Source organism: Drosophila santomea, chromosome 3L (assembly GCF_016746245.2).
Source record: "Drosophila santomea strain STO CAGO 1482 chromosome 3L, Prin_Dsan_1.1, whole genome shotgun sequence".
NCBI lineage: Eukaryota > Metazoa > Arthropoda > Insecta > Diptera > Drosophilidae > Drosophila > Drosophila santomea.
In genome coordinates this window covers 13,789,082-13,799,903 of record NC_053018.2, presented here as the reverse complement: position 1 = coordinate 13,799,903, position 10,822 = coordinate 13,789,082, and the positions used below count along the sequence as shown (strand labels likewise).

The window sequence follows — 10,822 nt, the reverse complement described above, 5'->3', positions numbered from 1 at the left end:
GGTGAGGCGGGGACTTATAGTAAACGAGGAGCAGGAAATTGGATATAGAGAGTCGGAGGAGATTATAAACCATGGTTATAATTACAACAATTAAATTATTATTAATAATAATTATTATACACAAAAACTTATGCAAATGTGTAATAGGTATATAAACAAAGAACAACTGGCAAGTTAAATAAAACAAAACAAAGCAAACAAAAAAATTATGAAAAACTAAAAAAAAATTAACAAAAAAACACAAACCACAAAAAATGCAGAAATATATATTATATATACTTTATAGACATTTAAACATGAAAACAAAAACACAAAAAAGAAACTAAAAAATAAAGTTGCAAATAATAAACTTTTACCATAAAAATATCATTTAGCCCCATTGTTTCTCTCTCTCTATTGATTCTGAATCCAGCGATGTGGCAGTTCTGGCTTAAAAAAAATATTGGCCACCTGGCCGAGTTGGCCAACAGAACAAAAACGAATCTGATTTGAATGGAAATCGCGGATCGAGCGGCAGTTCGCCTCTTCAAGCCAAGCATTTGCATATGGGCTCGCGTGTTCTAAGCGGCAAGTCAACATAAAAATTCAAATTCAAAATTTTCATGCGAAAATTATGGCTGAAGTGAAGTGAGTGAGAGTCCCAGGGGAACTCTTGACTTGGCGATATCGTGTGAACTTGAGACAAGGCCAGATGAAAGACTTGGTCTCTAGAATTCGCAAGTGACATGGTTGTTCACTTGCTTCAAGCCAGGTTAGCAAGCCGCGCGTGGGCGATTGAAGTGGCAGTTATGGCCATAAATACAAATATGTTCGTTCGCGTAAGCAGATATTGACTGCCGCCAGTGTCGCTCAATAAACATGCCAGCAGATAGCAGCAGAAAAAGCAGCAGCAGCTGCTGCAGACTCGCAACTGCCAAATAGATGTGCAATATTCGTAATCCGTAGGTTGAACTCCGCCGCCGCTGGCCGATCTGATGGTGATGTAAGCTCCGGTTCTGGGTTGCCAATTACCGCCGACTGCTGACTGCCGTCTAACCGCCGTCTAACCAACTGTAGAATGTAAAGCTTCTGCAGCTCGCGAAAAACTCGCCCACCCACTGCCACTGCCACTGGCACTGCCAGCGGTACAGCGTCATCATCATCATCGCCGGCTGCACAGTGATCTCTGCGAAGTTCGATCTTGCACGCGATGCGAAACAGTCGACAAACGATCGATCGGGAATGCCATTCTTTGCAGCTTAAAGCGGGTAGGTATTAATAATTGTTATTATTATTATTATGATTGAGTGATCTGTTCAATAAGGGGTCTTATCGTCTTGGCATTGCCAAATGCGTAGCTTGAAGAACGCCGCCCCAAAAGGCGTCTATTCGCATTTGGATAGTGGCTTTTGCATTGTGCTTTGCATTCTGATAATCCGCGTTTCGTCGGTTATCTTCACGTATTTTGCGCAGTGGGGAAAGTAATTAGTGATCAGACCATGACCAAATATCACTGAGTTACCAGCATTCATTTTGCAAATCATGACAGATCAAAATAATTTATTATAAATAAAACAAAAGCAAACCAGCCACTCACAGCAATGCCGTCATACTTATCTGTACGCAATTACATATATCAAAATTAATATAGAAGATCATTCCGTGTCATTTCATATCAATCATGGTTAGAACTTGTGTTGTTTTAATGGGACAATTTTGTATACTTCAAAAATGATTTTTTGTTTTTAATAATACAACGGGCTTTTAACGGTTTCTACGGTTCAATACACATTTTAATATATGCTTTACTTAAATTTTTTTAATTCATATATTTATTTATTTATATCAGGGTGATAGACAACAGTAGATGTTCAACAATTTTTATATATTTTTCCATCGATGGGGGTCCCTTAGTTTAAGCCCGTTTTGGAATTCCAAGCTTACAAAATGATGACATGTCATATTTTTTAAATTTATTTATTTATTACCTTCATTTCTCTCTGTGCACCCACTCCAGTTAGAGCCGAAGATGACCTATATTGCCATGTGCGCAGCCCAAAATAGAGGATCCGCCTCGATCCGTTGTCTATTTCGGGAGATGTTTTTCATTTCACTTATTTTCCTTTCCCTACCTTACCCGAAAAATCATAATCCGAAAGAGGCGCAGGCAAATCTTAGTTGCCCTAACCCGAAGTAGCCAGGTGCTATAAATAAAATACCATTAAACTGAGCGATCGCATATACGCATGGATGCTAGGAAAGAGAGCTATAAAAAAGAGGGGGCACTGATCGACCAGGGGATACCCTCGACAGCACACACCCTCTGCTCGGCTGCGGGAGAAACTGAAACAAACCCAATTTGTTTTCACCCTGATCCGTTGATACAATAAACAAGTTGGCGGACAAGCGGCCCATGAATGAAAAAACGCGGAAAAAATATAATTTCCTTTTTTTTTTGGTCAGAATTTCTTGGTTGTTTTTGGCTGCCGCATTCTGCGTAGCGTTGCGGACCTGGCCGAGTGGTGAGGGGTCTTCTATATGGCCGGCAACAAGTTGGATTTTTCTAAAAATGAACACACACGAAATAGCTTCGTCTTTGGCGTTAAATACGGACCACGACATCCATCGGTGTCGAGCAGCGACAACAACGCATCTCCGCCGAAGAGCGGCGGAATTTGATTTGATTTTCACTTGGCCAACCGACCGACCGACCGTCCGCGCTATTTTCCTCTATTGTGTGTGGGGCGTGCTCTCCGCGGCGGTCCATCTAAGGAGCATATTCCGAAGAAGCGATGCTTTCCGCGACTCGGCTTTCCCGCAACTAGTTGCGTTTTGGATGTCAACACGATGTGCACGCGCACAGCGGCGATTCCCGTCGACCAACTGCCACTGGCAGCGTGAAGTGACCTGTGGACCGTGGACCGTGTCGATTTGAAGGTGATCTCAATCACCGGGCACTACCAGGACAGCTTGAGCCAAGACTGAACCGAAGAGGGAACCACACACAGAAGATATTCATTTTCATCCAGGGCACCTTACCAAAGTACAAACGATCGAATAGCGAGGTAAATACTAGTCTTCGATCATTCCTCGTTATTCCACGAGTGGAAACAACACATAGCCTTCGCATCCATTCAGGCCGGGCCTTTAGGCCTTTTATGGGCATGCTTTTGGCCCAGGGAATCGAATTTCATGCACAAAAACAACATTTCGGTTTCGGGGCAAAATTCGGTGTGCGTTTGTGTGTGTGTGTGTGTGTGTGTGTTCTGCCTGAGAGAGCGCCACTTGCCAGTTCCTCTTGGACATTTAAATAGAATTCCCGTGCTGGCCACCGATCGAGAGAGAAATTTTAGATTGAGCAGCCTTCTCCTCCACATCCGTCTCCGTGAACGTGCTCCTCTGCCGGCGATCATCAAAATAACAATACAACGTGTTTTTTGTGTTACTCACATCGCGTATACGCAACGTATTCCTTCGTTTTAGATTTACGTCTAACTTCTGACAGTTGAAATGGCGGCTTAGTTAGGACTGGTGTATTCCATATTATTATTCCGGAAAAGCATTGATATATAGTTATCAATAGTTATCAAAACAATTTAACTAGTAATGAAAATACTTTTATAATATATTTTATAGATATTATTATTCATGGTCAATAATTAACTTATATTCTCTTACTTAATTTTAGCCGCAATCAGGATCAGCATGCAGGAACTTACAAGGATCTGCGATCTTAACGGAAACGCAGATAGGGGAGAGCTGGGTCCAGTAGCACCGGCTACCAACAATCTGGACCAGCTGCTACCCAACATAAAGCTGGAGCACGATCCCGACCTGGAGTGCTGGCTGCCCACGCCCGAGCACCCACAACTCCGCCTGGATCTGAACAGCACACGGCTGCTGCTGCAGGGCTCCGACGACCCACTGATCTCGCATGGCGCCACCAACGATGCCCACGACGAGGACCATCCCTTCAAGACGCTACTGGCCCGCAAAAGTGCCGGCCACGAAACGCCACACAATGGCACCTGCAGTCCGCTGACCAAGCAGCAGCTGAAGGCCAATCTGCTGATGGGCAGCCGAAAGACGATGAGGCAGCCGCCACAGGAGAAGCCACCCACAACACCACCACAAAAGACAGTTAGGCCAGTGCACAGCCAGGGCCAAGCCCGATCACGAAAGCGCGGCGATGCGGGCGCCATGAAGCTTCGCTTCCATCACCAAGCTCTGCCCGCGGAGTATGCCGCCCATTACGAGGCCACACAGGGTCGCCAGCCACCAAGACCAGCGCTACCGCCGCCACCTCCTCCGCCGAGTCAGGCGCACGAGAACGTGCGCAGTTGGCTGCGAAAGATTGCCGAGATCCAGCGCAGTGCCGAGCGCCAGCAGCAGAAGCAGTCGTCCACTCCTCGAGCTGGAGCACCAACCTCGCGTTCCTCACCCATCGCAGCGACGTCAGCTGTGCCGGCCAAAGGTCCCGAGGTTACCACCGCCTCCAAGCGGAACTCCTTAAAGTACGCCGATCTGCCTTACATGGGTGAGATTACGCTGGATAACTACAAGCCACGTCGTGGTCGAAAGCCCAAGAAGGCGGACATCTGCCACCTGATCTACAAAAACTACGGCACCATTGTTCCAGCATCTGTGCCTGCGATGCCGGTCAGTGCTGCTCCGCCGACGTCTACCTCCACGATTGCGTTGCCACCCGAGGAGCCGCTGAATCTCTGCCTGCGGGACCAGAGCGGCGATCGCTTCTCCATCTCCAGCGGCGACAGTGAGAAGCCGAGGACTACACCAACTACGACCACTGCGACGACAGATTGCGGCAGCTCCTCCCATCGGACCACACCACTTAGTACGGTGAAACCACTGACCTTGGAGCTGGCAGGCAGCGAGGAACAGCCCATGACAGCAGCCAAGTTGCTTCTCCAGCCAGTCGGTCTGTACTACCAGCAGCTGGTGGAGTCCTGCAGCCTGGGAGGGTTGCCCGTGCCCTTGGAGACCATCGAGAAGGACAACCAGCTATCCCTCAAGATTCCGATACCCAGCGGATTCTTTGCCAATGAGACTACGCCCCTGGCCATGCGGAAGAGAAAGCGGTCAGCCATCTTCATCCCGCCCATGCCCGCCGAGCACTCGTCGAGTCCCTCGAACGAGGTGAGCATCTGCAAGTTTAAGTTCACCGGCGGTGCCAAGCCCACGCTGCAGGAGAAGAAGATGCTCTCGGTGGACGCGGAGGGCAATTACCGGTACTACAACGGCACCGGAGACAAGACCATGCGAGGCTACGAGTTCATCTCCCGGGATCAGCAGCAACAGCTGCAGCAGCAGCAGCAGCCGGGGCAGGGTCAGGAGAAGCTCTATGTGGATATTCCAGCCCCATCGACGGACCTCAGTCCAGAGTTGCTGCACATATCGCCGGAGTCGCCCACCTCAACGCTGATCCTGCCCAGCAGTAACCATCTGGTGACTGCGGTAGCGCCACATAGTCCAGCCTCCCAGTGCTCCAGCTCCCAAAGTCCCATGCCCGGAGCAGTGTGCCCCGGTCACTCGCAAAGCAAGTCCTCGTCAGAGAGCGAACGTAAGCGAAGATCTTCGAGGCGATCAAAACAGCGCGAGAAGCTGGAGAAAACCTTCAAGGAGAAAGGCTTTCTCATCCAAACCCAGCAGCTTCAATCCGCCGAAGGGGCTACCTATTGCAAGTTCAGACAACTAAAGAAGTTCACGCGTTACCTTTTCCGCAACTGGAAGGATCACATACCCGAGAGCGATCTGGCCAAGCACCAGAGCGCTTCTCGGGAGGATAGGCTGTCGGGTCTGGAAACCCAAACCGCCAACCAGACGACATAGAGTTCCCCTAAGGACATCCAGGAAACAGCCACACACAGCACTGCCAAAGATTTAAGTTTAAGACCAGCTAATGGCCGGCCCAACTTCGGTCGGCGTTGCCAGTTGAGGGTGGAGCACAGCAATCCATGCCGATTCCGTCCACGCGGGCTGTCCAACAACGCGATCAATGATCCTCAGCCACGCTTCCTAGTCGTTCATCAGTTTTTCTAGTGCCTAATAAAATGTTATTGTTAACAAATAAACTCTATGTTTAACCATATACAGCAGTAGATAGTGAGTGAGTTATAGCGCATAAACTTTGGAAAACACTTGTTGGGTTGTAAAAGGCATCGTAGTATGTATTTTACAAAATATCCGTCAATACACTTACGGGTTAGTACAAAAGATAAACTCCAAAATGGGCGATAAGTCTATAGGGGTTATGCTCGCTCTCAAGGTCGTTTCAATGCCATTGCGAATACTTATCGTTATCATCGTTATGCGTTACATGCTTATTAAGAAGATGTCATTGCATCTTGTTTCCAGATTAGCCTAAATGTTAGTTACAGATAATATAAAAAGTTCCAAAATGTTTGCTGGTATGCTTAGGTCGACGAATGAAATTTTGACTCGAATTCATTCGAAGGATGTTTGGAAGATTGGGCGTGCCCGTGTTCAGATAAATTCTCACTAATATTGTCAATTTGTGGATTTGGTTGCATAATTGGTTCAGGTGGCAGTTCATTCAGTTTGGGATCCTTGGCCAGGCTTGGGCTTACAACTAAAAAACATATTATTTGCTTTCAATCGATTTGTGCGCCTTTCGACTTCGTCATTAGTTCGAACTCATTGAGCTCTCATGCTCCTTATGCGCGTCGGCTAGATACGTCTCCGGCACCCTGGCATTCATGGGACACACGTACTCCGTCCAGTCTACGTCACTCTGGCCCTTGGAGCTCTTGCGACGCTTTAACGAAAACTGAGTGCGTTTCACCGGCTTCAGCTTGGCTGTAATGTTAAGCGGTTGGTACCCGGGTGCCGATTCGGCATCTCGCTTGCTCAAGATCACTGGCCGACCGACCAGCTCCTTAAAGTGCATGGCCAGATGACGACGCAGCAGGGACTTGCTGGGTGGTATCGACAGCAGGTCGGCAAGCAAGTCCGCATTGAAGCGCGGCTCATAAAGCATCAGAGCCCCATGGACACCAGCACCACGCAGATTGGGCGTGTACTCAGACAGGTCGATGGTCTGCAGCCATCCCATTATGCGATGCGCTGTCCACAGCTCGACATTGTCCCTGTCAGGAGTAGCTGCGGCCTCATCATCGCTGACCACCTTAATGGAGCGTCGTATTAGACCTTCGGCGTTCCACGACAAACGACGCATGCACAAGATTCCCGCTCGCAAAGAGGCTATGTGCAAACAGGAGCTGACGTGCAATTGGGACAGGTCCTCGAGCGTGAGGCGGTGTAGCATTCGACCGTCGATCTTGGCCTGCATAAAGTAATCCTTATACTGGGGCAAGCCAATGTCATCCAGCCAGCGCAGAACCCATGCCACATCCAAGCAAGATGCCTTTAGTGTTAGGTCATCGAATTCCTTTCCAGTAAGGTCATCGATGGCCAACATGATTTTCTTCCGGTGAAGTGGCATCTTTAGGTTTAGCTCTCGTTCGATGTCGACAGGCGAGGCGGTGAAGAACGACACAGATGGATTGGCCTTCAGCCACTTTCTGTGGGCGAAAATTGCAAATATGTAGTAACTGGTTTATCGTTATTATTGATGTCAAACTTACCGGCAATTGTCCTCATAGCAGCTTAGACCCATGTATGCCAACCAATCGCACACCTCTTGCGCTCCCCACGTGGTCCAATGCTTTTCATTCTCACCGAACAACGGCGTCTGGGCACTCCACTCAATTCGACCGCCAGCGGTAGCTCGGGCTCCGCCTCGTCGAAACTCGGGCTCTGCCTGCTCCAAGGCGGTCAGCTCGCAGTTGCTGCTATTGCTGCGTCGCAGCTTGCCGAGTATATTGCGCAAGCCGCGGGCAGATCTTTCCCTCAGCTTTGGTGAGGGTGTGAACTGCGACATGAAGCTGGATGTCATAGCATCCTCCGCTTGATGATGACTGTCATCAATTAAAATATGTTCGTTCGAGGCGAAGGCAACGTTTCGCTGCTTGCCGCTGCTGTTGGCATTGACGTCTAAGGCACGATTGTTATTGTTGTTCAGCAACTTGCCATGCGATCGTGGCAGGCTGTGGAACTGCGGCTTGATCTGATGCCGCATTGCAGAGGGCGGCGTCTTGGGGGATCCCATGAAGGCCTTCTGGTTTATATTGCTCAAGCTGCCGTAGGGAATATTGGCTGATATGGCGCTGCTTCCATCGTTGGCCTGCTCTAAGGCAGTGCGGTGCAGCTTTAGTTCACTTAAGGCACTCATCAGCTCCAGCTTCTGCGTCTCGAGGGCGGAGCGAGAAATCATCTGTCGCTGCAACTGCTCTTCCTTGGTGCACAATTGCTGGCTCTTCTCCGTTATAAGACCCTCCAGCTCGATAATCTTGTCCGCCTGCTCCGACACCCGTTCCGCCAGCATCTGATACTGCAGGGCTAAGCCCTCCTTATCCCGTTGCAGTCGACGCATCCGCTCGTCGGAATCCTGACGGGGGATGTGCGTCTCCAGCCAGTCGCTGATGATTGCCGCCGTGACAGGATCCGGGGCTGGAGCAGCCAGTCCAACCTGAAACGATAAGCCTGTAAGCCCTCTGTGTCTCGACCTTATCTTATTCAGAGTGACTCACCTGTTGCAGGGCCAGAGCCAAAGTCTTAGCTGTTGACAGAACATTGGTGGCCGAAATTAAGTTTCGCTCGCTAAACGTCAGGGAAGACCCTGCTCCGGATATAGATACCGATCCCGCCTGCGTCGCGGTGCTCGATATGAGGCCGTCCATTTGCTGTAGGGCTGCCTCGAGCATTTTGCTGCCCTCCGCCACAGTCGCCATGAAGTCCAAATCAAAGTCTCGCTAATCCCAGGTGATCGATGTGTGGCGTGCTTATTGCGCGACTAGTGCATTGTTATGTAAGCAGGTCAGGCAAGGCTCGTCATTTCGCACTTGTTTGGGGTAAAATGGCATTTATGGTTATTAATTTCAGCACTAATTGGGGAAAACTATCACGAAAATAGAAGCTGCTGCAGCGTTCTGCTTCTTCTTCCCGCACCAGCCCAGCCACTTATCGATAGTCAGCGACCGTTCGATTGTAGGAGCAACAGGCCGATAGTTTTTTGGTTGTTTGTTTATTTGCCCTTCTCAAGGCAATATATATGTTTTCCTCAATATATATTAGGGTACGTAGAAAAATGTTTAAAAACATTTAAATTGATTTATTTGGGGCCAACGACTGCAATATATCTATATAAGTTATGTGTACACATTATATTTGGTTATTTATTGGGTTTTCCATACGCGGTACATACTGTACAAACTAAATGCCACCTCTAATAAGCAGGTGGAGCGGGGGAGTCACGAAAGATGTGTCATCTCCAGCCAATGTCACAACAAAACAAACACCAAGGATAAAATAACAAATATCCGAAATGAATCGCTTCGCTTATGTGGAGGCCCGTCTGAGTCCCAATGAATCCTTTGTCAGCCGCGACAACAAGGTGAAAATATACGATGGCGACCAAAAGGTGAGCAGCTGGTGAATTCACACAATTCACAACCGGCCGTAACTTGTGGTTTATATCCTTTCAGACGGACTTTGAAGACGGCGAAGTGGTGCTCACCACACACCGATTGTTTTGGGGTCGCCCTGGAGAGATTGCCCGTGCTGCCGTAACTCTTTGCCTGCCACTCAGCTATGTGATATCCGTCAGCGAGGAGACCACTGCCTCCAACTTCTTTGGCCGCAAGACACGCATAATCATGCATCTGCATCCGCCAACGTTGGACAAAGGACCCGGTCCACTGGACACCAGTCGCGCCACCCACATCAAGTTGTCCGGAAAGAATGGCCTAAGCGTCGAGTTCCACAGTGCCTTGCGGGAGACTCTGAACGCCCGTGTCTGGGAAATCCTCTTGACCAGCGAAACGATCATCAATGGCGCGGCCAGCAGTCCAACCTCGGAGCCTGCCAACGATAGGCTGGCACGCATTCAGAAGAGGACAGGCATTGGCGGCATCGAACGGCACTTGGAGGCAAAGGCCAAGGCCACGGATGAGAACATAGCACTGGCCTTTCAGGATCTTAGTGTTCTGATGGCCATGGCCAAGGACATGGTGGGAGTGTCCAAGACAATTAGCAGCAAGATACGCGAGCAGAAGGGAGAAATATCCGACGATGAAACGGTGCGTTTCAAATCCTACCTCATGAGCCTGGGTATCGATGATCCCGTCACGCGGGACAACTTTACCAGCAATTCGGCGTACTTCAGTAGCCTGGCCCGCCAGATTTGCGAGATGCTGCTGGATCCTATCGAGGTAAGAAGGCAGTTAATAAGTAAGTAACGTTGTATTGACACTGTTTTGCCCCTTAGGAGCAGGGTGGTATGATGTCCCTGGCTGACGTCTACTGTCGTGTGAACCGCGCTCGTGGACTGGAACTGCTTTCGCCTGAGGACTTGCTGCATGCCTGCGAACAACTTAGTGGTCCTATACGCCTGCGCAGCTTTCCCAGTGGAGCAAGAGTGCTACAACTGGAGTCGCACGATGATGCCCTGATTGCCGTTGACACATTGGAGAAGGTGGAGGCTGCCGAGTCACTGGCTGTGGAGGAGCTGGCCAAGCAGCTGGGAATCTCACTGCTGCTTGCCAAGGAGCGATTGCTAGTGGCCGAGCGTCTGGGCAAGGTGTGTCGCGACGAGTCCGTGGAGGGACTACGGTTCTATCCCAATCTGCTGCTGGGGCGGGACTAACTTCGTAGTGAATGTGCTTGTTGTTATGCTTAATAAAGAATTATTACTTTTTATTTAAATATGTCAGAAAGCAGTTTTAAGTAGAAAACCAGTAAGCAT

At 49.1% G+C, this 10,822-nt stretch overlaps 3 protein-coding genes across 4 annotated transcripts; 2 read left to right on the top strand and 1 right to left on the bottom strand.

Moving 5' to 3' along the window:
* The first annotated feature begins 596 nt into the window (after positions 1 to 596).
* Positions 597 to 6,096, top strand: LOC120448356. Of its 2 annotated transcripts, none has more exons than XM_039630323.2 (2): positions 597 to 1,247; positions 3,668 to 6,096. In XM_039630323.2, exons 1-2 carry the CDS (start codon positions 1,190 to 1,192, stop codon positions 5,827 to 5,829), a joined length of 2,220 nt encoding a protein of 739 aa, XP_039486257.1. In that variant the 5' UTR covers positions 597 to 1,189; the 3' UTR covers positions 5,830 to 6,096. The 2 variants fall into 2 exon arrangements, with proteins under 2 accessions (XP_039486257.1, XP_039486258.1); XM_039630324.2 differs by lacking the exon at positions 597 to 1,247 and adding an exon at positions 2,704 to 3,044.
* A 45-nt stretch (positions 6,097 to 6,141) lies between these two features.
* LOC120448357 (liprin-beta-2) lies at positions 6,142 to 9,031 on the bottom strand. The gene is made up of 3 exons (XM_039630325.1): positions 8,610 to 9,031; positions 7,605 to 8,548; positions 6,142 to 7,541 (listed from the first exon to the last, which is right to left on the bottom strand). The coding sequence occupies exons 1-3, from the start codon at positions 8,808 to 8,810 to the stop codon at positions 6,644 to 6,646; spliced, it is 2,043 nt and encodes a 680-aa protein (XP_039486259.1). The 5' UTR covers positions 8,811 to 9,031; the 3' UTR covers positions 6,142 to 6,643.
* A 267-nt stretch (positions 9,032 to 9,298) lies between these two features.
* Positions 9,299 to 10,782, top strand: LOC120450179 (vacuolar protein-sorting-associated protein 36). The gene is made up of 3 exons (XM_039633040.2): positions 9,299 to 9,499; positions 9,564 to 10,289; positions 10,346 to 10,782. The coding sequence occupies exons 1-3, from the start codon at positions 9,404 to 9,406 to the stop codon at positions 10,721 to 10,723; spliced, it is 1,200 nt and encodes a 399-aa protein (XP_039488974.1). The 5' UTR covers positions 9,299 to 9,403; the 3' UTR covers positions 10,724 to 10,782.
* Positions 10,783 to 10,822: the final 40 nt, after the last annotated feature.

What these genes read in the sequence shown, in the direction of transcription:
- LOC120448356 (XM_039630323.2), top strand. Translation starts at nt 1,190, where the DNA reads ATGCGAAACAGTCGACAAACGATCGATCGGGAATGCCATTCTTTGCAG. An exon ending in TTCTTTGCAGCTTAAAGCGG is followed by an intron (nt 1,248 to 3,667) that starts GTAGGTATTAAT and finishes ACTTAATTTTAG; the next exon opens with CCGCAATCAGGATCAGCATG.
- LOC120448357 (XM_039630325.1), bottom strand. Translation starts at nt 8,810, where the DNA reads ATGGCGACTGTGGCGGAGGGCAGCAAAATGCTCGAGGCAGCCCTACAG. An exon ending in TGGCTCTGGCCCTGCAACAG is followed by an intron (nt 8,549 to 8,609) that starts GTGAGTCACTCT and finishes TTATCGTTTCAG; the next exon opens with GTTGGACTGGCTGCTCCAGC. An exon ending in TGCTATGAGGACAATTGCCG is followed by an intron (nt 7,542 to 7,604) that starts GTAAGTTTGACA and finishes TTTCGCCCACAG; the next exon opens with AAAGTGGCTGAAGGCCAATC.
- LOC120450179 (XM_039633040.2), top strand. Translation starts at nt 9,404, where the DNA reads ATGAATCGCTTCGCTTATGTGGAGGCCCGTCTGAGTCCCAATGAATCC. An exon ending in TATACGATGGCGACCAAAAG is followed by an intron (nt 9,500 to 9,563) that starts GTGAGCAGCTGG and finishes ATATCCTTTCAG; the next exon opens with ACGGACTTTGAAGACGGCGA. An exon ending in TGCTGCTGGATCCTATCGAG is followed by an intron (nt 10,290 to 10,345) that starts GTAAGAAGGCAG and finishes TTTGCCCCTTAG; the next exon opens with GAGCAGGGTGGTATGATGTC.